The sequence below is a fragment of the Dysidea avara genome, chromosome 1 (assembly GCF_963678975.1).
Source record: "Dysidea avara chromosome 1, odDysAvar1.4, whole genome shotgun sequence".
Taxonomy (NCBI): domain Eukaryota; kingdom Metazoa; phylum Porifera; class Demospongiae; order Dictyoceratida; family Dysideidae; genus Dysidea; species Dysidea avara.
Window position 1 is genome coordinate 47993783 of NC_089272.1, and position 26260 is coordinate 48020042.

The window sequence follows — 26260 nt, forward strand, 5'->3', positions numbered from 1 at the left end:
AATTTTTGGTCCAGATTTACACCAGATTTAACCTTAGTGGATGGGTAACTTAATTCTCAAAAAATCTTCTGTGGGAGACCCCCCTAGACGAGAGCATGCTCTAGGTTTTGCACTGTGTACGTGCATATATGCTCAAAACTCCTTAGTTTAAAAAAGAACACCCATCATAATCTGCTGATTTTATTACAAGCATTTTCTAGTTCGATGTACGTGATTTTAATATACCCTGAAAAGTAGACTATATATCTCATTTGGCGCCGGTTTCAGCTAGCTACTACTTTCGTAGTTTACGTGCTGGAGAAAACAGAACACCTATAATTAGTTGGATTGAGCTTTCTAAGTAAGGTCAGTGCTGGATTTGCCTATTAATGACGATGACGTAGGCAATACGTCAAAGACTGAAGCAGTTTCTAATTTGTTGGAGCATCGCTGGACATTTATGGACGGCCTGGAACCACAAGTAGATGGCTGTATTTAGCGAAGGTTTTAGCCTACGCGTTAATAATAAGGTGAAAATGATTGGTTACATACAGATTCAACCTACTTCGTAGGGTGAGTGAGTTTATTGTATGTTAAACTTATCTAAATTTGTACGGTTATATCATGATAAATTTAGTTGATTGTATCTGTGTAGTTTTGTGTACTGTTCTTTGTATACCCTTTTGTGTTGTATGTTTATGTATGTATGTATGTATGTATATATGTATTTGTGTATGTATGTATGTATGCTTGTTTCGCAGGGCTCCACTGAAAATCAGTGTTTTTCACTGAGTGGAATCCCTGTTTAAATATTACAATTACAATTACAATTACAAAACTATGGTTAAACCCATACATTTGGGCCTACTGAACCATAGTCTGTATTGCCACATGTAGACGGACTTCAGTCCTACCAAATGGGTCATTTAGCCTCTATTTATACATATTTCATTACCTTCACTACAGAGCGGACATTGTACACCGCTATTTGAGATGTATTGCCAATCCAACACTGTATGTCAATTTAATTTTTAATCAGTAGGCCCATGACCTCAAATTTCTGGTATTGATTGCAGTTTGAGTCAACAAAATGAATGCTCTGAACAAAGTCAACCAGAAAGCACTTTAAACTAGTTAAAGCACTGCCACGCTTGTGCAGTATGGGAAAAATTGCACCAGGGTGTGGTCTTGAGCTGAATACAGTACTCAGCATGCTATATTAGTCTCTTGCCCATGCCCTTGTGCTGTTTTTTACATATTGCATTTGTGGCAGTGCTTTAACTTTACTGTTAAACTGTATGGGTACTCATTTAAGGCTAATGCTTCCATTTTATTGGTTTAGCATGGTTCAATATGCATGCCTGCTAGATAGATTATGTATGATTTCTTTCAGGTATGTTTGCAAAGCACTATTCTTGTGTCACTTTCCTCTATTCAAATGATGATATCATCCTTCATGGGATGGTTGTTCACAGCAATGAATATGATACAAGTATTGATTATCTGGCTTCTTTAAAAGGTGTTTATGCTAGCAATGTCTTGCCTACAATTGGTACAACCACAAGCCTTGATATTCATGTGGTCAGGGGATGGCTTTTTGGTGGTTATTTTGTCAGCAGCAAGGTAAACAGTTATTATAGCAACTCATCAAATTGTAGTTAAAATTAATTTTATGCAATTGTCAATAAACTGTACTATTGGTGGCAGTGCTTGTGATCTTTCATGTATTGCATAGCTATAGTTGTATTGTAATACTCACTGTCCAAGAGAGTCACATTATTGTCTCATGGTATCATTCATAATCTACAGTACTTCATGGTCATTAGTAAAGATGTATACTGAGAAAGGAAGTACCATTCAGTTATTTTTTTATAAATAAATAAATAGGTGATTGTTTTATTCATGATATATGTTAGCTGAATGCAACATTGCCACATTGTTGATGTTCACAGTATGGCAAGGTGCCATATGGGAGAGCGGTTGCTTGTGGTTGAAGGAGCATGTTCGGTTGGACCACCACTCTAACACAACTTGAGCACAACTAATAAAAGTACAACTGTACAACATATTTATACACAAACATGAAAATGACCTAAGGTACTGTGTGTGCATGTGCTCATGTAGCTATGAGATGAGTCAAAGCTGAGGTAGTTGCTGAGTGTAGTGAGCTGGTTGCTGACTGTACTTAGCTAGTTGCTGATGCAACTGCTATGTTAGGGTTGATAGTTCAATGAGCTGCTGAGTGAGCTGGGTCAATCACTGGCTTCTGCTGGTGCAGCTACATTAGGAACTACACTGAATTTTCCCTTTTAATTCTAGTCTATAAGACATTATTTTGTTTAGGTGGTGCTTTTCTGTGGGTATGTATTTTTGTTGCTCATGCACAAGCACCAAAGGATTTAATTGTTTACCTGGTGATGCTATTCGAAATACCGTAATACATAATTTGAAAGCTTTGAGTTTAGTGAACAATCATGACTCGAAACACTTCTCTACCAAGAATTGTCAGCCAAAAACTAGCTTCACTTTCCTTCATGAGGTCCATAATCTACTAAATCAAACTGGAACGTGTCTTCAGAGCAACCTAAACTTTTGCATCTAAGGTATAGCTTTCATCTTCAGAAAACAATGAAAATATCTAATTTTAAGCAATAAGGCTTTGAGCAATCCTTAGAATCATTGCCACACAGTATGTACCAAGAGTTAATAATAGTGGTTAACTTTTGCTAGTACTGTATGACAGTATAGTAGGAATCATGAAAGTGAACGTTTTCTTAAAATATCTATCTAAAACCAGCCTGACCTTTTCCTTTGTGTCGACTAGTATTGAATCACACCCAAACATCCCTTTGGAGTGACCAGAAACATATCCAATAAGATTCTATGGAATTTAAGTGTAACGGAAGTTTCTAATGGCTGACTGAGTAGCTACATATGTAACTGATATCTTTTATAGGCTTTTATACTGCTTTGTGTTCTTTTGCATGTTTTACACAATTGATAAAATAAATGCATCTTCATGAACTTACCTTTGTCTTCCTGTGTTTCCCATTTCCATGTACAAAGTGTTGATTCATCAGTAGCACATCAATGAATTCTTCTGTTGTCTATCACGTAAGAATGGACCAGCATCTGTCTTCAAAAAGTTGAATATATGTAGGACTGTGTAAAAGGTAGAACATAGCTAAAAATGGCTGCTTTGGTTGCCAGTACTGTAATATGTAGCAGTATATGTTTTGTAGCCTTGTTCCTACATTGTACTGTTTTTACAAAATTAGAATTAATTAAGTTTAAGAAATTCAAAAAGTTGAGAGCTTTATGAGTTAAGGGGGATTATTTTAAAAAGGTTAAACAAGGGCCTAATTAAAGTGTGGCTTGCTTCTTGGTTTCTTCTGTAATGTCAAAATTTATCAATATGGCTGTTTGTGAAATCATAAATTAAAGTTTGGCCTGTGTGTAGTCTTAAGTTTTCTTTACAAGTACTTTTAAATCCTATGGTTAAGCTGTATACCACATTACATAATAATGCATCCTGTGTCAGTAAACTGCTGAGTACACATTATATTATTAGCTATATAAGTTCCAGCATATAGTTTAGTTCTATTATTGTGTGTCATCTATCTATACAGCATCATCATCATGTTCAAGGAAAATTATTGCCAACTTGTTTTGATGTTACTGCTGATCTCATTTCCAGACTCTGATCAACAAGGTATTGCTACCTGTATGTAACTCCATTGCTGACAATGAATTTATTTTAACATTGAAAGACTTAGGCACTGTTATGCACACTGGTTAATGTATTTTGGGAAGGCTATATACTGCAGTACACAATTATTTCATTGCAACTGTACTTGTGTAGCTTGTAAGAGTAAACCTGTCTTACCTGCTAATCCAAGCATGTTAGTGATCTAACATGATGGTTTGGTGAAATTATTTCCTTCAACAGAAACAAACAATTTTAAAGTATTTAGTATTCAACATGTTTATATACAGATCTTGATATTACCATTCCACCACAAGATAATGTAGTGTGTGTCGGAGATGAAGTTAACATCACTTGTGGGTATATTCACATTGCTAATCTATCACCAACCTGGATAATTGGTGGAGTATCACATTCTCCTAGTGAAATTGTGGATAGCAATATGTATCACTTACCAGTGGTCTCCAATAGTGAAGACACTATATTAACTATTAATTCTGTTAGTGAAGAAATGAATGAAACAACTATCCAGTGTGAATTACCCATATCACCACCAGTGTATAGCTCAAATGGCACACTTACAGTAATGGGTAAGATCCAGTAGCAGTGTATGTAGGTGTATAACAAAATGCACTTACTCTGCACCCATATACATATAAACCTTTTGATAATATAGCCATGCAGCATGCAAGGTACAGGTACTAAGCGGCACCACATGGCACATGTAAGGGTTAAAGTAGTTGGTGTAACAATTAAAAGCATGAGCATGTATGCCATAGTGATTTAGCCATTAGAACACCACATCATGATCACTGAGCTTGTTACATCAGACTTAAAATGTGCATGACAATAAAGTCCAAGAATTACTTGCACATACTGTAGTCACATGTTCAGGCCATAATAAAAACATGAGGTTGTCTATAGTTGATTTATTTTAATACTCTACAGTAGATTTACAGAATTTTTGTTCTGCATAGTAGAGTTCAAGTTACATACTTACGTATTAGATTCAACAGGGAAATGGGATTTTATTTTCACATTTCACTCCTTACAGGTCCCCCAACCCTACCAATTATCAAGGCGTTAGAAAGGAGACTGACCTCACTGGTAATATCATGGGACACATTCAGCCATACCTCATGTGGTGATGTGACATACAATGTGACCTTATCTGATGGGACAACAGAATTGGTGGAGGAGAGAACCACTACTAGTAATACTATCAGTTTCACTGATCTTGATAGTAATACTCAATATGAAGTGACAGTGTTGGCTATTAACAATGCTGGACCAGCAACTGTTGTTACTTCTAATGTAACTACCTTAACTCCTTCAGGTTAGTGTACACTGTATGTGCTGAGCTTTATACTATTGATATCAAGCATGATTTTGTGGTGTATATAGTTGTGCTGAGCTGTTTGACCATTAAAACTTTTTTCCAACTCAGTGTTTGGCCACTCATTTGATTTTTATCAAACAAATTTACTGTACATTTCTCCCAATGGAGAAACCACAGCCTATCAACTTGGCTAATGTATCGTATGAAGACTGTGCAGTTCACTTCACTAAGTGGCTATGCATATATTCTTACTGTTTTTTTAGTGCTTATACTTATACAGTAGCTTTTACTAATTTGTCTGGTCACCACAAAACTGCTAACATTGTAAACTAGTGATTACCAAGTCCTTCCTATGGGCTGTACACTATACCATAACAAATCTCAGATCTGTCACACATCATCAGCAGATGTTGTTGCACATATTGTGTTTGGCTAAGCAGCAAGCAGTTGTAATGATATTGTAGGCTGGCCTTGTATGCTATGATGCATGTGTGATACATTTCTAAGTAATTATGTATGTGTATGTATGGTACAAGTTTCTGTATTAATCTGGTTTTCATGTATTAGTATATATTATAGAAACCAGGTATGTGTGTACTGATAAATGACTGATTTAATTTCTGATCACTTCTATGAAGTACATGATATGCATGATTATCCTGATAACATATGTTCTACACATGTACACTGTGAATTGTTTGTTGTTTGACGTTTTAGTGCCTTCTCCTCCAAGAGACTTGATAGTCACCTCAAAGTTTGTTGATTACAAGCCTGTTGTTACCCTAACTTGGAATGTGAGTGTGTGTGTGTGTGTGTGTGTGTGTGTGTGTGTGTGTGTGTGTGTGTGTGTGTGTGTGTGTGTGTGTGTGTGTGTGTGTGTGTGTGTGTGTGTGTGTGTGTGTGTGTGTGTGTGTGTGTGTGTGTGTGTGTGTGTGTGTGTGTGTGTGTGTGTGTGTGTGTGTGTGTGTGTGTGTGTGTGTGTGTGTGTGTGTGTGTGTGTGTGTGTGTGTGTGTGTGTGTGTGTGTGTGTGTGTGTGTGTGTGTGTGTGTGTGTGTGTGTGTGTGTGTGTGTGTGTGTGTGTGTGTGTGTGTGTGTGTGTGTGTGTGTGTGTGTGTGTGTGTGTGTGTGTGTGTGTGTGTGTGTGTGTGTGTGTGTGTGTGTGTGTGTGTGTGTGTGTGTGTGTGTGTGTGTGTGTGTGTGTGTGTGTGTGTGTGTGTGTGTGTGTGTGTGTGTGTGTGTGTGTGTGTGTGTGTGTGTGTGTGTGTGTGTGTGTGTGTGTGTGTGTGTGTGTGTGTGTGTGTGTGTGTGTGTGTGTGTGTGTGTGTGTGTGTGTGTGTGTGTGTGTGTGTGTGTGTGTGTGTGTGTGTGTGTGTGTGTGTGTGTGTGTGTGTGTGTGTGTGTGTGTGTGTGTGTGTGTGTGTGTGTGTGTGTGTGTGTGTGTGTGTGTGTGTGTGTGTGTGTGTGTGTGTGTGTGTGTGTGTGTGTGTGTGTGTGTGTGTGTGTGTGTGTGTGTGTGTGTGTGTGTGTGTGTGTGTGTGTGTGTGTGTGTGTGTGTGTGTGTGTGTGTGTGTGTGTGTGTGTGTGTGTGTGTGTGTGTGTGTGTGTGTGTGTGTGTGTGTGTGTGTGTGTGTGTGTGTGTGTGTGTGTGTGTGTGTGTGTGTGTGTGTGTGTGTGTGTGTGTGTGTGTGTGTGTGTGTGTGTGTGTGTGTGTGTGTGTGTGTGTGTGTGTGTGTGTGTGTGTGTGTGTGTGTGTGTGTGTGTGTGTGTGTGTGTGTGTGTGTGTGTGTGTGTGTGTGTGTGTGTGTGTGTGTGTGCATGCCTGAATGCATGCGTGTGTGCATGTGGTATAGGTGTGTGTACATGTGGTATAGGTGTGTGTACATCTGTGCATGTGTGTGTGCATGTGTGTGTGGTGATAGGAACCTATGTCGCTGACACTAGTTATAGAAAGGCCACTTCTCCAACCAGCTATTTGATGATAGTATTCCATTGCCTATATAGCACTTTTGGTCCAAAGGTGACCAGTGCTAATAATTGCAATTGCTATGTAATACTGTGGTATAGTGAGATATGAAGAAGTAGCTTCTAATGTTTCCATTAAAGGCAAAATTGTGTTGGCAGCATATCATGTCCTTCATACAGATGTTTTGGATATATTAGCTTTAAAAGACTGTGTAAGTACTGTATTACTGTGGTCAAGACTGATGGTGTGAAAACCAAATACTGTAGTTTAAAATCAGCAGCACCCTATTAGACTGTATGTAAAGCACAACAGTCTATGTATATATAATACAGAAACTACAGACTTCACCCATACCAAACAGAAATCATAGCACAGTATACACATTGTATACATTGCATTGTAGTGACTGATTATCATTGCACATAGTACATTTCAATATGATGTATACAATACTGAAACCTGTTCTGTCTGTGCAGCCTTCACCATTGACAGACAATATGCCTGCTTTATATGGATATGTAGTGATCTTATCTGGCAAAGACAGAATGAGAACTTTTCACCAAGTATTGTCTAATGTAACAAACCTTAGTTTGGATGATCAAGTTGAGTTAAGAATTAGAGAGTTTTACACTGTCTCTGTCCTTAGTTTAAACAGTATTGGATTCAGTGATGCAATCAAGACTTATTTTGGTAAGGTAAATTGTGACCACTGTTACATCCCAATGATACACGTAATGTATAGTTTACCAAGTATATTTGTTTTTCTTTATTTGTACCTTTCTGCTTCCTTTTATTAAATGTAAACAAGATATAACTGTCAATGCCTGAGAAGATTTTGTGGCAATAATTTGTAGTACTGTAGTTGCTTATCGTTATCGTGTAACTAACTATATATACCCACACAGTTGTTGAATGGCTCAAGTCAGTTAGAATCACACTACTCCCTAAAAACAAAGTTGTCTTTGTGTCATGTGATGTGACTGAGTCCATTCCACCAGTTGATTGTAGTGTTACTATAAACTGTACAACATGCAAGGACACCACTTCTAAAGTGTTCAATGGTCATAGTGAACTAAGAATCTCACCTGATACTGATTATCACATTTCTGTACGAGTGGTCAGAGCAGATACTGGTGAGGCCCTGGAAGATTACAGCTTTGAACAAACACTATCAGTCCCACCAAGGTCAAATTCTGAAAGTTCCTGTAAGTGTATTACGTGTGTGTTGTCATTTCATTAGTGCAAGAGTGCATTTTGTATCCAGGGAAAACACATTCGTCATGCATAGGTCACTCTAATACAAGCTGTTCAAAGCTCACTTTATCATCTTTGGCCACCCTTTTCTGTGTGACATAATATTTTGTGTAATGTGCCTTAAAAAGTACTTGTCTGTATTTAACTGTTGCATCTATCCTCCTTTAGCTTCAAGTTCCTCCGATGACTACACCATAATATACATCATTGTGGTAGTTAATGCTGTTGCGATAGTTGGTGTGATAGTTGGTGTGTTAGTGATGATTGTGTCGTGTGCCTTGAAGAGGAGAAGTGAGTGTAGTGCATAGATTTATAACTGCTATAGATAAATTTTTTTTTGTATAGAAAAGCGGTTGGTGACATCTCACTATGAGACTTTATTTAAATCGTGCTGTGCTCATACACTTGTCCCATAATTGCAAAATACTGTATGTATAGAATTCTCATTTACTACACACATTATGTATGCGTATACATACACAAGTATGTAAAGGGTATGTGTACTATTGTGCATTGTACTTTGTCTTGAATGCAACAAAAAAGGTGTCTACTTTAGCAGCCACCCTAACACCTTTTCATAATACCAGAATGTTAGTAATGTGTGTTTTATTAACACAGATCTAATGGCAACAATCACACCATACCCATGTCTACCACTGAAACTATCAAGGATCAGACTGACTACCCAGTATGTTATAGTATGTAGTAACAATGTGTCAGTGATATAGTATCTACTGCATATATAGTAGTATAGATTAGCTTAGCAGAATTACAAGAAAATATCATGTCATTGTGGCAGTCATCTAGATAAAAACATGTTTAGATGCCTTCTAGCTATGGCAAATTTTCTGAAAAGTTTCTCTATGGTAGCATTGCAATATACAACACAATATATTCATGGTTAGATGTTTGTGATGTATACTTTAACTGTGTTTGGCTTCTGTTTATTACTAGATGTGTACATCTAATGGTTTATCAAGTGCACAACATTTACATATAACTTCCTACCTGCAGGACACACCTGTGGTAACCGTACAATACACTAAACTTGACTCATCACCAAATAAGGTACAGCATGTACACTTGATGTAGTACACTAGTAAATATTTGTGTTTATAATTTAATCGGTTGTTAGTATCAGAGGTATTGGAGCAAGCCATAAGTGAGGGGGCCAATTTTGACCATAAAACGTCATACGTTCAGCTTACAACAGATCTTGAGGGGTAGCCCCCAGAAATTTAAAAGCTCTAAGATAGATTATTTTCACCGTTAATAAAAATAATTAACAGCTCCTTCCAAGTGACTGTTTAATTAGATTGATTTTACTTCCAAACACTGTAACAGTCCTTACATACAATGTCACAATCCTCTCCACGTTTGTGCACTCCACCTATAAAATGCTATGTTGGAACGTTTGCCAACAAATCAGAGGCTTGTTTATGTACATGCGTAATGACTGGATAATTGTTTACAGCTACTAAAAATTGCTGATACAAGCTTCATGACAAAAAAAAAAATCAAATACATCACTACGTATTTTAATAATTTTTTTATTGTGAGATTAAACTGCTATACAGCATTACAATCACACACAGGGGGTTTACCTCTTTACTGCATGATCCATTGCTCTACACAAACAAAAAAAGCAACAATAAACAAACATTTTTACAAGTATGCCAATTATATACATACCTGCTTATCAAACTCTGAAATTTCACAATAACCTCCTGGTGACTGTAATAGAGTAAACAAGAGTAGTTATGTAAAACAACCACTCTTGCTTCTTGAACCTCAGTATAAATTAATTGTGGATATTATACAAGGAAACACATCTATTTGAGACCTCAACTTCATGCTTTGCATCTTGTACGTGAACAATTATTAGAACTTGCAATGAATTCGTGTGACCTTTGTTACCTCACAAAATTAGGTATCGCATGTTTTATTTTTCAAATAAATTTTCTGCAAGAGAAACACACTATACGGTAACGTATGTTCAATACTGTTTTATATCTTAACTTTTGATTTTGTTGTCTCACTTATCTGTAAAGTTTACTATTGTGTAAGTGCATCTAATAGTGATATTGTTTGTTATTATATAGACTCAAGGATATAGCGAAGTTGCCGACATCAAAAAGCCGGTATGTAATTGATTATGTTCTTGTGAAGATTTAAATTATTTTTCTATTTTACAGAACAAGGAGTCTGATAGTACAGAGGTAAAATTAAGTACCTATTACATCATTAAGTATTTGTATTATGACGTAAAGTACCATAGATCAGGAATTACTGATTATTGTTGCATGAACAATGCTGTGGAAGTACCATATTAAATTTAGGGTTAAGGTAGTAGCAGCTGAGATATTACACATTCTTAGTTGAATAGTTACATCATAAATGGTTAGCATGGAATACCTTGCTCAGTCCTTTCAATAGGCATATATCCCTGTTTTTGCTTGCCACTGTGACAAGTATAAACACATTGAACATTAACCATTTCTTGATGTACAGTATTGCATTGAGTTGTTAACTGATTTACTACCACACCAAGGTATCAATTTTTTTGGCCGATTGCAACCATTATATTACTAAACTATTTTTGATAGTACATTGCCAGTGAAACATTTAGTGGAATATACACAACATTATGTGTGTTATGCATAGTGTGTGTTATTGTCCTGTTTTGTATTGTAGGAAGACAAGTTAGCACTCACAACGACTTTAACTGAATCAACGGAGCTTGAAATGGTAATTGTGTAGTATGTATCCATCTTGATACAGTGGAATATATTACGGCAACATGTATTGTCTGTTGCGTTTGACTGACCATTGGAGTTTTTCTGCTACAACTGATCTTTACTATACAGCAACCGTAATAGGTAGACAACATAATTACAGGGTTTAGGTCAAGGAGTTAGTTGTACAGTATGGTAACACATACGTATGTGCAAATATGCCAGCATTATATGCCAGCTGAGCAGGCCTGAGTTTTGGCACCCTGAATTTTTTACTACTAGACAGCATTACTGTACCACACATAATAGAATCTATGGCTGTAGTAAGTAGGGCCGGAGCCCACAGTGATACAGTCCGGCATTGGCTGGACAACTTTTCAGCTACTTGAATTTGTATGAAAAGATCGAGATACTCTAATAGAGCAGTCATCGTAATATTATTGCACAAAATAATTCGAGCGTTGTAGGCTATTGAAAACATCAAGTATATGCCAGCATAGTAGGATGATTTTTTGTGCAATACATTTACCCAAGTGAAAGCAAATAATGTACTCATTTTTCTTGGCTGTCTATATGCTGTACACAAAATAATATCAAAATACTCTAATAGAGCAGTCACTTACTCCAATACAAAAAATGCTGATGAATTCTAATAATAGTCAGTTCTTGAGCATAATCTTGATTTGTAAAGCATGAATTTAGCATAGTTGAGCACTGCTCAACAAAGGGGCACACCAGGGGGGGGGGTTTCTAGGGGTTTCAGGAAACACCTTTGGATTTTACACGGAACATGGAGAACATGGTACTTTAGGTTTCCAAAATTTTGGATTCATCGTTAAACAGAACCTTTTATAAATCTTTATGTTAGTTAAGCAGTGGTGTCTCACACAATAGCAATAACACTTTAGTGCAGTAATTGTATTATAACAACAAGTTTATTGCAAAAGATCAATATACCCTAATAAGGCAGTCAGTCAAATTAACTACTCTAATATAACAGTCACTTAGCTGTGGAAACCCCTTTTCAGAATTCTTGTGTACACTTCTGCAATGTTGTGTCAAAGCATAATTGGTTCAAGCCTAGTTTAAGCAATGCATGTAGAACTGAATTTGCACATGTGGTATTGCGTTCAAGTTTTACATGAGATCTATGTTAAACACATTTGCCTTTTATTACCATTCTTCTCTGTTTATTTTCATTTAGTCAACAAAGTCAGAAGCCTATGCAGTTGTCGACATGAAGAAGGTCAGTGGTAGCTAAGAATGATTGTGGATAATGCACTCATAACCAATTATAAAAATTCAAAATTAACTTTAGACCACAGCAAGTTGAAATACTTCATTGACTACTTACAGGTATCTAAATCCTGTAGATCCCTTGTTCATGTTTCAATAGATCCCTGTCTCTGGGGTGATACAAAACAAAGCAATTACACACCTGTAACATTGGCAATACATGGGCATTAAGTACCGTTACAAGTTACAGGGGGCTTGTTCTACTCACAAACATGGTCTAAATTAGTTAGACATCGAAACACATGACTCTATGGGATTTAGAAACCCTCAGGCACTGTAGTAGCGCCCTTCCTTCACTTGTGCTCCACAACACAGGGCCTTTCAAGTTTCTAGATTCCATAGAAACCTGTGTTTCAATGTCCAACTATTATTTAATGCTCATGTCAAAATTGAATTAGTTGATACTTTAAAGTTTAAATGGTATATGGTATATCCAATGGTGGTACCAAAATACAATGCTTTTATTCTACAGTAAAACCCCACAATCTATAATGGACACAATGGTAATTTCTGTTACTCTATGTGTAAGAAACACTAACCATTACTTAGTAAAAATACTGTGTAGTAAAATGAAACTACTTGAATAAAACGTCTTCATTTCATTGCAACAAATACATGTATTTAATGTTGTTTTACAAATGCAATGTGACACTTATGATGGCATCAATATTTTTTTTTGTTTTTCACTCACAGAAACACAACAAAACCAATTACGTGGAATTGGCTGACTTTGATGACAAGAGACTTACAGTCATGCCCGTACCAGTACCACCAGTTAACTATTCTGATGTGAAGATTGACTCAAGGTACATGGAACTGTGTTACTACTATCATACAGTTTTATCACAATATTTCATGATCTTGCATGACAATGTGATAATTTTGCAACATGTACAAAACTTTTGTATTGTTTATAAGTTTATTGGCCTGTGTTAAGGTAGGCAAAAAGTGTTCGTAAGCCTAGAATTCCACTTAAAGAATAACTATTTTTAAGTAGATGGAAAGCCTTGATTTATAAGGAGTGATTTCCTCAGTGTCATGTGACTACTTTCTATTATGTTGCAAACTCTATAATGCTACGTAGAGGCTTCGTCAACACTTCAAACCACTTGTGTAGCTTACCGCAGGGCCTTGTGTAAAAACAAGTGTATGGCTGGTATTAACAGTGAAAATTCAATAGTGTACTTGTTTGCTCATGTAGCTATAATATGTCTATTTATTGAGAGAGAAAAAATCAGGTCTCTTGTCAATAGTAATAAAATTTGTCTTTCCAGTGACCACATTAATAATATGTATAGTGTATATGCAATTAATTTGTAAACGTAGTATATTCATATTTCTTTCTTTTATAGCAGACAAGAAAACTCCTCATAGAAAGTAGCAGACATATATGGAGAAGTTGACATATTGATTTCTAGACATTGCTTTATACCAATCAACTTTGTACAGTACACAAATTTTAATTACAGTCTCTTCTGCATTTCACTCAATCCTGTTTTAATTTTTATGTGCATAGCTATATGCGTAATTTTTTTTGTAAAAATTAACAAAACATTGTTTTGTGTACAATTGGAGAACGAAATTAAAGGTGACATTTAACAGCAAGGTTTTTTATATGTACGTAGCTGTTAGCTAATTACATTAGTCAGAGCTGCAACCAAGGGTCGGTTGACGTTTCTTGAATAATGCATAAATAGTATGACAAACCCTTGACTTGGTTGATTGCTTGGACTGTATGTGTCATCCCCTTCAAAGAGATGTAGCCAATAAAGTGTAAATCAACTTATGTTACAACCATTAAGTCACTATGCAATAATACTATCATGGCTTCATTATACAATTGTCGTATCCTTGTAACCTGGTATTAGCATTAACATCATTGCAGCTACCATCAATGCACACCCTTTTTATATACATCTAAGCAACCCAGAGTTGTATCTCTTTTTACTGCACATAGCCACTGAGGTACTGTACTACATGTTCATTGATTTTCTTTAACATGATTCATTATTGAATTCATTAGCTCATGTAGTGCACATAACTTGAAGGTAAACCCTTCAATTTTGTTATTGATCAATACTAGCTATAGCAAGCATTGAGAGTCTATATACAATGATTTATGTTGCCAGCAAAATCAGCCTATTATTGATTATTGTACCCTATCTACAGCTGTTACTAACACTTGACAGCATACGCCATAAAGAAATTCACCATCATTATACTCAAACTCAGTAATGAAAAAATCGTCACAATAATTCTCACAACAGTCATTGGTGTGTTCAATCAATCATTAAAAGTATATGTATCACAGTGTGTGTCTGTATGTAGACCTGCGTCAAATATGCAGCGTAATAGGCTGAAGTGCTATGCCAGCATAATGCTAGCATATTTATTAGATGGCCTATTTCAAGCTCTAAAAAAACAGATTGGTACTCCCTAATAGAACAGTCAGTAAAGCTGTGACTCAAACAGTAACAAACAACATAAATAATTACTGTGTGCACATTCTTTTCCATATATATATATATATATATATATATACATAAGGTACACTGGAATGTCAGTTTAGTGAGGGGAGTGAGGGGAGGGTCATCACGGCATACAGTGATACACTAGTATAGTGAGGGGAGGGTCGTCATGGCATACAGTGATACACTAGTATAGTGAGGGGAGGGTCATCACGGCATACAGTGATACACTAGTATAGTGAGGGGAGGGTCGTCATGGCATACAGTGATACACTAGTATAGTGAGGGGAGGGTCGTCACGGCATACAGTGATACACTAGTATAGTGAGGAGAGGGTCATCACGGCATACAGTGATACACTAGTATAGTGAGGGGAGGGTCATCACGGCATACAGTGATACAACACTATAGTGAGGGGAGGGTCATCATGGCATACAGTGATACAATAGTACAGCGAGGGGAGGGTTGTCACGGCATACAGTGGTACAATAGTACAGTGAGGGGAGGGTCGTCATGGCATACAGTGATACACTAGTATAGTGAGGGGAGGGTCGTCACGGCATACAGTGATACACTAGTATAGTGAGGGGAGGGTCGTCATGGCATACAGTGATACACTAGTATAGTGAGGGGAGGGTCATCACGGCATACAGTGATACACTAGTATAGTGAGAGGAGGGTCGTCATGGCATACAGTGATACAACACTATAGTGAGGGGAGGGTCATCACGGCATACAGTGATACACTAGTATAGTGAGGGGAGGGTCGTCATGGCATACAGTGATACACTAGTATAGTGAGGGGAGGGTCGTCACGGCATACAGTGGTACACTAGTATAGTGAGGAGAGGGTCATCACGGCATACAGTGATACACTAGTATAGTGAGGGGAGGGTCGTCACGGCATACAGTGATACACTAGTATAGTGAGGGGAGGGTCATCACGGCATACAGTGATACAACACTATAGTGAGGGGAGGGTCATCACGGCATACAGTGATACAATAGTACAGCGAGGGGAGGGTTGTCACGGCATACAGTGGTACAATAGTACAGTGAGGGGAGGGTCGTCATGGCATACAGTGATACACTAGTATAGTGAGGGGAGGGTCATCATGGCATACGGTGATACAACACTATAGTGAGGGGAGGGTCATCACGGCATACAGTGATACAATAGTACAGCGAGGGGAGGGTTGTCACGGCATACAGTGGTACAATAGTACAGTGAGGGGAGGGTCGTCATGGCATACAGTGATACACTAGTATAGTGAGGGGAGGGTCGTCATGGCATACAGTGATACACTAGTATAGTGAGGGGAGGGTCGTCATGGCATACAGTGATACAATAGTATAGTGAGGGGAGGGTCGTCATGGCATACAGTGATACAATAGTACAGCGAGGGGAGGGTTGTCACGGCATACAGTGGTACAATAGTACAGTGAGGGGAGGGTCGTCACGGCATACAGTGATACACTAGTATAGTGAGGGGAGGGTCATCACGGCATATAGTGATACAACACTGTAGTGAGGGGAGGGTCGTCACGGCATACAGTGATAGAATACTATAGTGAGGGGAGGGTCGTCATGGCATACAGTGATACAATAGTAAGGGCATGTGGGCACATACTGAACCCAGCCACACAACAGATCATAATATTCGATTTTGTAACTTGTATTATATATGTAGCAAATTAAATGTTTAACAAGGGCTGACAGTAGCATGGCAATAGCATGATAATGTAAAAGTTAGCGTCATGAAAGTTTATACAAATTCTAAGTGGTCTCTATTTTCACAGGCCCAATCACATATGCATGTGTATAAACATTGCATGCAGGGATGTGCCCAGGTTTAGAATAGTGGTGGCTATAAAACAGACTTGAGGTTTAGGATGGCTATAATTACAAAAGTTAGTGGTGCATTTGTACTGAATGGTGAGTAATAGTGGTGGTTATTTTTGGTTGAGTGGTGGCTATTTTATCTGAGTGGTGGTTGGTCCCGACCACTGCCGACCATTGTGGGCACATCCCTGCTGCATGCATGCATATATATATATATATATATATATATATATATATATATATATATATATACAAGGTAAATTCATTATTTAGAGTGGATCACAAATTGTATAGAATTTAAGTGTCAACATTTATAGCTATTTAATTCAGATTAGTACCATCTTATTTAGTTCAATATAACAACATCCAGGGATATCAAATTATGTTAAGACCCATTCACATTTGCCTGTATAATCTACCAGCTATAGATACTTGAAGTGATTGTCAGCATGATAGCCTTATCCATACTTATTATTTTAAAGCTGCTTAAGTATATACAGTATGTGACATCAAGAGTACACACAGACACACAGACATATATACATAGACACGCACAGCCATTTTGGCTACCATGCTAGGACAGTGACGCTTACCCAGTGAGCCAGCACTGGGACACTTGCGCGCAACCCAAGTGCTAGGAGTCAGTGCAAGCAAATCATCCTGGGGCAGGACTAGTAACCCACAGGAGACTGTACCATGTCTCACAGATGAATGTGACCACTTGCACATAGCATTTTGGTATTGATTTATTGCCTACATAGCTTTACTAATATTTATTAGAACATATGTGTGAAACTTTTTTAATATATGGGGATTTTCCATGAATAATGATCTTTTCATAATGGCTCTTTTGCTCACAAATTTCACATCATTGAAAACTACAGTCATAGTATATATCAAACCCTCTTCACTGATAATTTGTACAGTACCATTAGTTCACCACACCACACAACACACTTCCTATTTGGCCATCATTTTATGGTGGCTATAAAAGATACAAAAAGTTAAAAAATAGCTTGGCCGGCAGAACTGTACATTAGATAAGTGATATTGTTGCTGCCAAACAAGCCTTTAAGTGATCAGCATTGCCTGAACAGGGATATCCAACAGTTACTTTTAAAGCAGGCCCTGCCATATGTGATTGTGGGTTATAATTATTGAGAAGCCTGTTAATTTAACCAGAGAGGTGGTCTCTTTGTAATTATCACTGGTTAGTAAATGAAAATTCGATAAGATGGTCTAATCACAAACACACAGACACAGTACCTTTCCTGCTGCACCACGGTGAGCACACTCAGGTCCAGCCTTACCTCACATCTTTACCTGCACAGACACTTTACTTATTAACATGTAGAATGTTAAAATGAAGCAATTTCAATTTAAAAAAATTAAATATGAGTAGGCTATGCTTCTTGTACAAGGTAACAACAACAAAACCAATTTTGCATGACCAGGCATCAAACCTGGAACCTACACCAGGGTTTTTGATAAGAAATTAGACTCTGAGCCAAACCAGCCCATTTTACACATTTACTGCTCCACTAGTGGTATACCACTGGGCCAGTGAATTAGTTATAATGCTGGAGCAGAGGGCATGAGATATGTGGGCCAATTGAGTTCATATTGGGCCAATGGAGCACTATATTGCCTTAGCAAATACTCTGACCTACACACAACACTACTCAATACAACACTAGACACACAACACACAAACACAGAATATAGCTAATTCTTACCTTATGTGGTCCCAGCCTCAAAAAGAAAAGGTGACATCCTTGACCAAAGGCAGGGGTGTACTGGAATATCATTATGACTCCTGGCAGGAATTCTGAGTTTGAGGAGAGGAACTTACCATAGTATGACATGATCACTCCCACCCACTCACCTATACATGATCACTCAGTAGTCACAGCATAGCAGATCATCAGTCGTCAACTGTGGAGTATGCAAATGTGTTAGAATATATGTAGTTGTAGCTAGATTATTTGCTACTGCAACGTTCCAATATTGTGATGACATAATAACTACACACTCAGCTCAAGGGCTGTCAAGAAGACTTTGCGTGCACTTTGCTCACTGTAAACACCTTATTTCATTTTTATGTATGTATCTCTCATCGATTGTGGGTTTGAAAACAACAGAAGCCAATAGCACAATTGTCCAGACTATTACTTTATAATAACTGATCACTAACTTTAGTAAAACTCTCTTTGTAACAAAGAATAAGTGTCATGCAGCCATTTCATTGATTCAATTGTATAACAAGAATTTCAAAAATTTTTGTGAAATAACTAGGAGGAGACTATGAACAAACCATTTTGCAGTTTTATAAATAGCATGCTTCTGGAATACACTACTGATAACATATAGTACATTAACTGTTACCATCGAGAGATGAGCACGTGGGTAGTTGTTTCTCATGACGGTTTTGTAAGTGTCTCTATCATAATTAAACCTAATGCACAGCATTTTGTAATTCTCTACACTACTGTATGTAGACACTATAGTGCATGTATTCACACAGAAAGTAGCCTTCTAGAGCAAGGCATACAAATATATACAAAGAATTTATTTTTTAAGTATCACCCATAATGTACCATCAGTATTGGGACAGTTACTTTTTAACTAGTTACATATTACGTATTGCTTGCAACGGAACTATTTAGTTACAGTTACATATTACCCATAAAATAACGTAACTATAATAATATGTATAGGCCACACCAAGTCAAACCTTAGTTTCTGGTCACCCGCCCGCATGGTAAACCTGGAACCCTAGTTTATGAGGACTATTATTAATATTACAGGTGCTTAAGTGCATGTGACCCAGCAAGACACTTATTTTTTACTGCAAAAGATCGAGATACTCTAATAGAGCAGTCAGGGATTCCAATAGAGCAGTCACACTACTCTTAACTCTAATATTAGGTATATATGCCACACTAATAAAATGTTTCTAACTATAGCTAGTTTTGTCCTTGATTATATAGCTGTTCAGATTATAACTGTTACTAATGCTTCTGTAACCAAAGTAATTTCAGTAGCATTAACTACTAGCCCATGCAGATGGGCCATAGCTTTAACTTTATAATTCAAATGTAGTCCTCTAATGATTAGTCTAGTAACTTCAAATTCCTTATCACTGAACACTACAGGGGTATGGAAAGCTGGCAACATTCGGTGAGCTTAATTAAACTTAAAACTTTTCCATAACTAAAATTAGATTGGCAAGTAGAAACCCTTATAGTTTAAACATTCCCAGATGATCACTAAAAAACACTAGTCTGGAGCACTCAATGACTCAAAACTTTGACAGTTACTTTTCTCAAGGCTTACTGAATAGAAGGCTGGAAACGCATAGCTAGTGGGCTAAGACTTCACATTTGAATGAAGAATTTCTGATGTGAAAATAGAAGTTAAATTTCATTTTGGATCATGATCATTTGAACAACTTAGCTATAAGTCATAGTAATACTTTCCTGACATAGCTAATGAGACATTTATTTCACCTGGAAAGCATAAGTAGCTACATGAGCAAAACATTTCCTATAGTATATTCTCAATAAATAAATAAATATACTTAAATGCTATACATCAGTGTATAGCTAGCCATGATCCATCAACAACTTTCCTAGTGCATTTTTTGCCGAAGCACAACTACTTATGTTGTTGGTTAAGTTTGACTAAAAACAAAATCAATATGAATTTGCTAAATTGAGCAAATAATAATACCATACGGTATATTGTCACAGTAGCGAATCTATAGTCCTGAAGTCCTGATCATCCGCCCGCCCGCATCCATTTGTATGCTTGGGAGTGACCAGAAACTAAGGTATGACTTGGAGTGGCCATATGTTAAAGCATAGCCGTGAGTGATATATGAAAAATAAAGTACGAGGCACGCGGCCAAGATGCTAATAAAGCACGAGGCGGATAGCACGAGCAAGGCTATGCTTTAAATGATTTATGGAACTTTCACTGAGTCGTGTAGCTTCAGCAGACACTAGGACTCGTAATTAACACGTGTTGTATGAACTATTAGCAGCCTGAATGCACAAAGTAACTCACGCGTAGTTCACCATAGTTTGGCATGGAAGACGTTCATCGCGTATTTTGGCAGGTTTTGCTCGCAACCCACAATCGATTCTATTGTGAGTCACATGGTGAAGATATCTCCAGGACTTGTCTGTTTACATTAACAGACGTAACAGCAACGTTACCTTCTCCCACCCATCATCGAAGCATTTAGGTATGTCTATAAAAGCAACCCAGTGGTAGAATTAGTTTTGACTGGGGGATTGATCAATCAGTGCGGCGAGGCTATCAGCCTTCACCGGCGTGGGTGATTAGTCGTACTAGCATGAGCCCCGCAGGCTATTAGCCTGCACTTAAGGCACGTGGGAAACTGTGCTTTATTTCCCACAAAGAGTGCTTTATTGCACCACAGAGTGCTTTATTCGCAGAGTGCTTTATTGAGCGAATAAAGCACTCTTTGTGGTCTGAAGCACTGTTGGCTGGCTGAGATTGTACTTTATGAAATTTAAAGTACACCTTTTCCTTTGATCTCGCCCACACAAAGTTCTATAATACATATTATATTACTTTGTGTCCACAGCCTTAAGCTGTCATGTGTGAAACTACCACCTTATCACATGACATGATTGCGTTATTGAACAATGTGCAAATCTTGGTGATAAGCAAGTAGCTGGTGAATATGCTTAATTCAGTAGGCTTCATTACTTCTTTGCGGCTAGGCATTACTCAGTGGATAACTAATGAGATTAGTATCTTCGTCACTTAAAGTAACAATACTATGTAATATTAGACTCATTACAGTAACTTCATTACTTAGGTAATGCGTTACATTTGCTAGTAAAGTAACTTGAGTTATATTACCTTTTTTACAGCATATTTCATTATATTATTACTTAGTTAATATTATGTAACGCATTACCCCCAACACTGTGTACCATATTCTAAATGTGGCTACGCACTGAAATCTCACTTAAAATTTATCAAACATTAACACTAAACCACATACAATTAATCACCTTACTATTCCAACTAGTAAGATCACCTTACCATTGGCTGACTTTGATGACAAGAGACTTACAGTCATGCCCGTACCAGTACCACCAGTTAACTATTCTGATGTGAAGATTGACTCAAGGTACATGGAATTGTGTTACAACTGTCATACAGTTTTATCACAGTACATTGTATTTCAGTATTTGTTATCATGCATGACAATGATAATTTTACAACATGTACAAAACTTTTGTATTGTTTTATAAGTTCATTGGCCTATGTTAAGGTAGGTGCAAAGTGTCTGTAAGCCTAGAATTCCACTTGAAAGAAGAAATACTTTTAAGTAGATGGAAAGTCTTGATTTATAAAGAATGGTTTCCTCAGTGTTATGTGACTACTTTCCATTACGTTCCCAACTCTATAATGCTATGTAGAGGCTTCATCAACACTTCAAACCACTTGCGTAGTTACCATAGGACCTTGTGTAAAAACAAGTGTATGGTTGGTATTAACAGTGAAAATTCAATAGTGTACTTGTTTGCTCATGTAGCTATAATATGTCTATTTATTGAGAGAAAAATATCAGGTCTCTTGTCAATAGTAATAAAACTTGTCTTGGCAGTAGGACCTGACCACAGAAATAATACATTATAGTTTATATGTAATTAAGTTGTAAACATAAAATACAATGTCTGTAGAATGTTCATATCTCTTTCTGTTATTAGTAGACAAGAAAACTCCTCATAGAAATCAGACCTGGAGAAGTTGACATATTATTTCTAGAAATAGCTTTGTACAAATCAACTTTGTACAGTACACAAATTGTATTTAATTACAGTCTCTTCTACATTTCACTCATTCCTGTTTTAATTTTTAACGACGTATATACACAATTTTTCTAAACATTAACAAAACATTGTTTTGTGTACAATTGGAGAATCAGCAAGGTTTGTTATATGTACATAACTATTAGCTAGTTACATTAGTCAGCGATGCAACCAAGAGTTGGTTGACATTTCTTGAATAATGCATAATAGTATGACAAATGTTTGGCTTGGTTGATTGCTTGGACTATATGTGTCATCCTCTTCAAAGGGGTGTAGCCATCAAAGTGTAAATCAACATACATTACAGCCAATAAGCCACCATGCAATACTATCATGGCAGCACACTTTTAACATGCTACTGCATCCCTTTGTGACCTGGTACTAGCATTAACATCATTGCAGCCGCCATCGATGTACACCCTTTTTGGATATACGTAAGCAATTCAGAGTTCAAGTGACCTACATTATACTTGAGGTTGGCATTATTTTACTTCTTACTGTATGTAGCCACTGAAGTACTCTACTACATATCCATTGATTTTCTTTAACACAATTTATTATTGAAGGGAATTCATTGGCTCATATGTGACCAAATTTTACACACACACACACACACGCACACACACACACACACACACACACAGACAATTTTCTGACTTGACCCAACTGTACTTTGGCCACTCAGTAAGCTGTTGACCTATAATTCTTCCACTAATGGCATACTCCTACATTGAGTTATGGTGCTTTAAAGTCATAAAAGTGGATGTGTGTGGAAGCTGTAATTTGGTTACATATATATAGCCTGGCAAACCCTTCAATATTTTCTACTGATCAACTCAAACTACCACTGAGTCTACATAATATACATTGCCAGCAAAATCATTGATTGTTGTACCATATCTACAGTTCTTGACAACATATGCAATAACTTATATTCAAACCTAATATACCATCATTACTCAAGCTTAAAGAAATCAATCACCACAGTAATTCTCACAACAGTGATCGGTATAATTTTTTTCCCTTTTTCTGCATTTGTTTTTCCTATTTTTTCTTTCCTTTTTTTCTTTTTTCTTCTCTTCTTTTATATATGTTCAATCAATCACAAAAGTATAGCTATGTGTCACAGTGTGTGTGAGTGTATGTGTCTGTGTGTCAAATATGGCAGTATAACAAAAAACATAATAGACTGGAGTGCTATGCCAGCATTATCATATTAGGTGGATGAAAATAGATACTCCTTAATAGAGCAGTCAGTGGAAATTGCACTTGAACAGTCGCATTGTAGTGAAATACTCTAATAGAGCATTCACTGATTAAAAAGAAATGTTGTTAACCAAGGAGTATAATGCAAGTGTAATGGGAACAGTGAAGAATATAATAGGCAATAATAGGAAAAGGAAAATTCCTGAAAGTATTTTGGACAAAATTTTGAGCATATTTGACTCAAGTCTATCTGTGTGTGTGTGTGCGTGCGTGCGTGCATGCGTGAATGAGTGTGTGTGTGTGTTTGTGTGTGTCTATGTGTATAGCATCTGCAGCTTTACAGTACATACTGGTCCTATTTTTACCTATATCAATGTGTAAGACTATTAAATGAAGTTGTTACTTCCCACAATAATGCAGTAGTCACAACATGGGAGTTAAAGATATGTAATAGTTATACCATGGGCAAGAGTGCTTTGCCTGATATATATGCACAAGCCCGAGGGCGAGTGCGTATATACAGGCAAAGCACGAGTGCCCATGGTATAACTAATATGTTCTACTTTAGCATGTAGACTCACCTAATTGGCAAAATCTTTAGTCACTATACCCTTCTCTTATATAGGGAACCAAGTAAGTTGTGATTGTGGGATTGAATTTTGCCAAACACACTGTGATTGTGGGGTTCAGTTTTAATACATCAAACAGTAGTTTGATTTTTATTATTGCTAATATAGCAATTTTAAGAGACTAGTGTTACTTTACTTGCTACATTTACAAAAGTAAAAAACAAACTACTGCTAATGTATTAAAATTGAATCCCACAATCACAGGTTGTTTGGCAGAATTCAATCCCACAATCACAGCTTGCTTGATTCCCTATATAAGAGAAGAGGATAACAGTAAAACATCAAAGAAATCTGATGATTTCTGGATATAGTGTGCACACCTATTAGGTATGCAATGTCTCAAGGTAACGAGATATACGCAGCGCGTATATTTTGTTAAGGCAGTATATTTCGTTAAGGCAGTGTGTAATAAGATATACACACTGCCTTAACGATATGCACTGGCTTTCCTTTGATCTGAGGTGTGAAAGTGGTATATATATATATATATATATATATTCAAAACTTTCATAAGGATACAATAACAATCAATCACACAGCTACGTAGAATATAAAACAATTTAGTTGAAATGTAAATAATGATGAAGATGTGTTGTATTTTTAATGTTCAGCTGTCATCATGTGTCTCTATCATGCCCAGAGCTGCATATATCTCTTGTTTCTAGATGATATGTATGTTGAGTTAATCCTGTGGTAGCTGAAAGCTGTCATTACGTCTACTCAGTAGAAGTTGATGAATAATTATTATTCCTATCACCTGTAATATCAGTATCCAGTAATTTTACATGAGGTGAGCAAATTTACAGCACATATAGAAATCATTATGTACATATACTATCCAGAGAATTTAATTCAGAGTTGGTAGATTGTGGAATTCTCTTCCTGATTATGTTGTAGGAACTGACAATATTAACACTTTTAAATCTTACCTAAGTTTAGCTGCTACTTTATACTCGTTATTGAGGTCTTGTACATTACACAATATAATTATATTCTTTTGTGTACATACAAAGGACTGCTAGACAATGTTAATGAACCTTGCTGTAATTGTTATTGAGGGATGAGCTCTGCCTCAGAGTGACTCTGAGCTAGCGCTATCCCTAGTCTCCTGATTAACTTTGTGCCAGAGATATTTGGTGTTTCCAGTTTGTATACATGTTAGGTGACCTCTTGGTCCAACAGGTTATTGTTTGTCTCTGTGTCAGACACTTATCGTAATGGATGTGAAAAGTAAGTGCAAAGTATAATTGCATGTATACATGTGCGTGTGTGTGCATTGGTAAAGAAAAGCACTACTCTGTCTACATTGCTAGTCAAGAGTAGGTTATGGCTTTTCTGAGCCATACACATAATAAATCATTGTGTATGTGTACTATCCAGCTGCAGAATATTATTTGTGACCGGATTTGCGAAAAGGTACCTTTTTCACACACAAAATTTGACCCATTTTTTGAACTTTAAAGCTTCATAACGTTTTGATCATGGCATATAATTCCTTGAAACTTTCACTGAATGTATTTTGATACTAAGAGCAAGTTAATCAGTATAAGGAGTCAAATGTTACATCGTTTTGTTTGTTAGTAAGTCAAATGTGTGGAAAAGGTACCTTTTCGCAAATCCGGTCACATTTTAATTCTTTAACAATGCTAACGAATACCCTTGTTATATACAGTTATATATGTGTGCATTATGTGATTTGGTGGAGAACTGTTGACTTCACTTAGATTATTATCTCTTAGGGTGTTAAAAGCTTCAAGATCTGTTAAAGTCGTCAGTATACCATTACCACCATTTGAACCTCTGATGCAATGGAGGAGTTCATCGAAATTATTATCTCTCCCTTCTCAACACAGTGATTAGTGCATGTGTTCAATCAATCTATGTGTGCATGTGTGTGTGTATGGTCAGTAACTGAATCTTATATATTACTGTACCAGTCCTATTTCTACCTGTATCAGTGAAAGTATTGATTTCTCTACAATAGTG

At 36.9% G+C, this 26260-nt stretch overlaps 1 protein-coding gene and 2 long non-coding RNA genes across 11 annotated transcripts; 2 read left to right on the forward strand and 1 right to left on the reverse strand.

Moving 5' to 3' along the window:
- The first annotated feature begins 383 nt into the window (after window positions 1–383).
- On the forward strand, window positions 384–10990 carry LOC136266210 (receptor-type tyrosine-protein phosphatase S-like). 4 transcript variants are annotated; one of them, XM_066061215.1, is made up of 14 exons: window positions 384–552; window positions 1373–1602; window positions 3609–3691; window positions 3976–4275; window positions 4740–5021; window positions 5742–5818; window positions 7465–7678; window positions 7894–8193; window positions 8411–8533; window positions 8861–8930; window positions 9257–9310; window positions 10345–10383; window positions 10438–10461; window positions 10937–10990. In XM_066061215.1, the coding sequence occupies exons 2-11, from the start codon at window positions 1505–1507 to the stop codon at window positions 9270–9272; spliced, it is 1563 nt and encodes a 520-aa protein (XP_065917287.1). In that variant the 5' UTR covers window positions 384–552; window positions 1373–1504; the 3' UTR covers window positions 9273–9310; window positions 10345–10383; window positions 10438–10461; window positions 10937–10990. The 4 variants fall into 4 exon arrangements, with proteins under 4 accessions (XP_065917287.1, XP_065917305.1, XP_065917294.1 ...); XM_066061233.1 differs by lacking the exon at window positions 1373–1602; XM_066061224.1 differs by lacking the exons at window positions 384–552; window positions 1373–1602 and adding an exon at window positions 2079–3152.
- Window positions 10991–16857: 5867 nt separating this feature from the next.
- LOC136266564 (uncharacterized) lies at window positions 16858–19294 on the reverse strand. Its single transcript, XR_010706170.1, has 3 exons — window positions 18470–19294; window positions 18321–18412; window positions 16858–17907 (listed from the first exon to the last, which is right to left on the reverse strand). It is a non-coding gene; the product is annotated as an uncharacterized lncRNA (long non-coding RNA).
- Window positions 19295–20704: 1410 nt separating this feature from the next.
- Window positions 20705–26240, forward strand: LOC136266542 (uncharacterized). Of its 6 annotated transcripts, XR_010706167.1 has the most exons (5): window positions 20705–20833; window positions 21653–21754; window positions 24940–25064; window positions 25457–25504; window positions 26014–26240. It is a non-coding gene; the product is annotated as an uncharacterized lncRNA (long non-coding RNA). The 6 variants fall into 6 exon arrangements; XR_010706163.1 differs by having other exon boundaries at window positions 24940–25504; XR_010706169.1 differs by lacking the exon at window positions 25457–25504.
- Window positions 26241–26260: the final 20 nt, after the last annotated feature.

Coding starts and splice junctions, on each gene's coding strand:
- LOC136266210 (XM_066061215.1), top strand. CDS start 1,505: ATGCTAGCAATGTCTTGCCTACAATTGGTACAACCACAAGCCTTGATA. Junction 1,603..3,608: donor GTTATTTTGTCAGCAGCAAG/GTAAACAGTTAT, acceptor CTATCTATACAG/CATCATCATCATGTTCAAGG. Junction 4,276..4,739: donor TGGCACACTTACAGTAATGG/GTAAGATCCAGT, acceptor CACTCCTTACAG/GTCCCCCAACCCTACCAATT.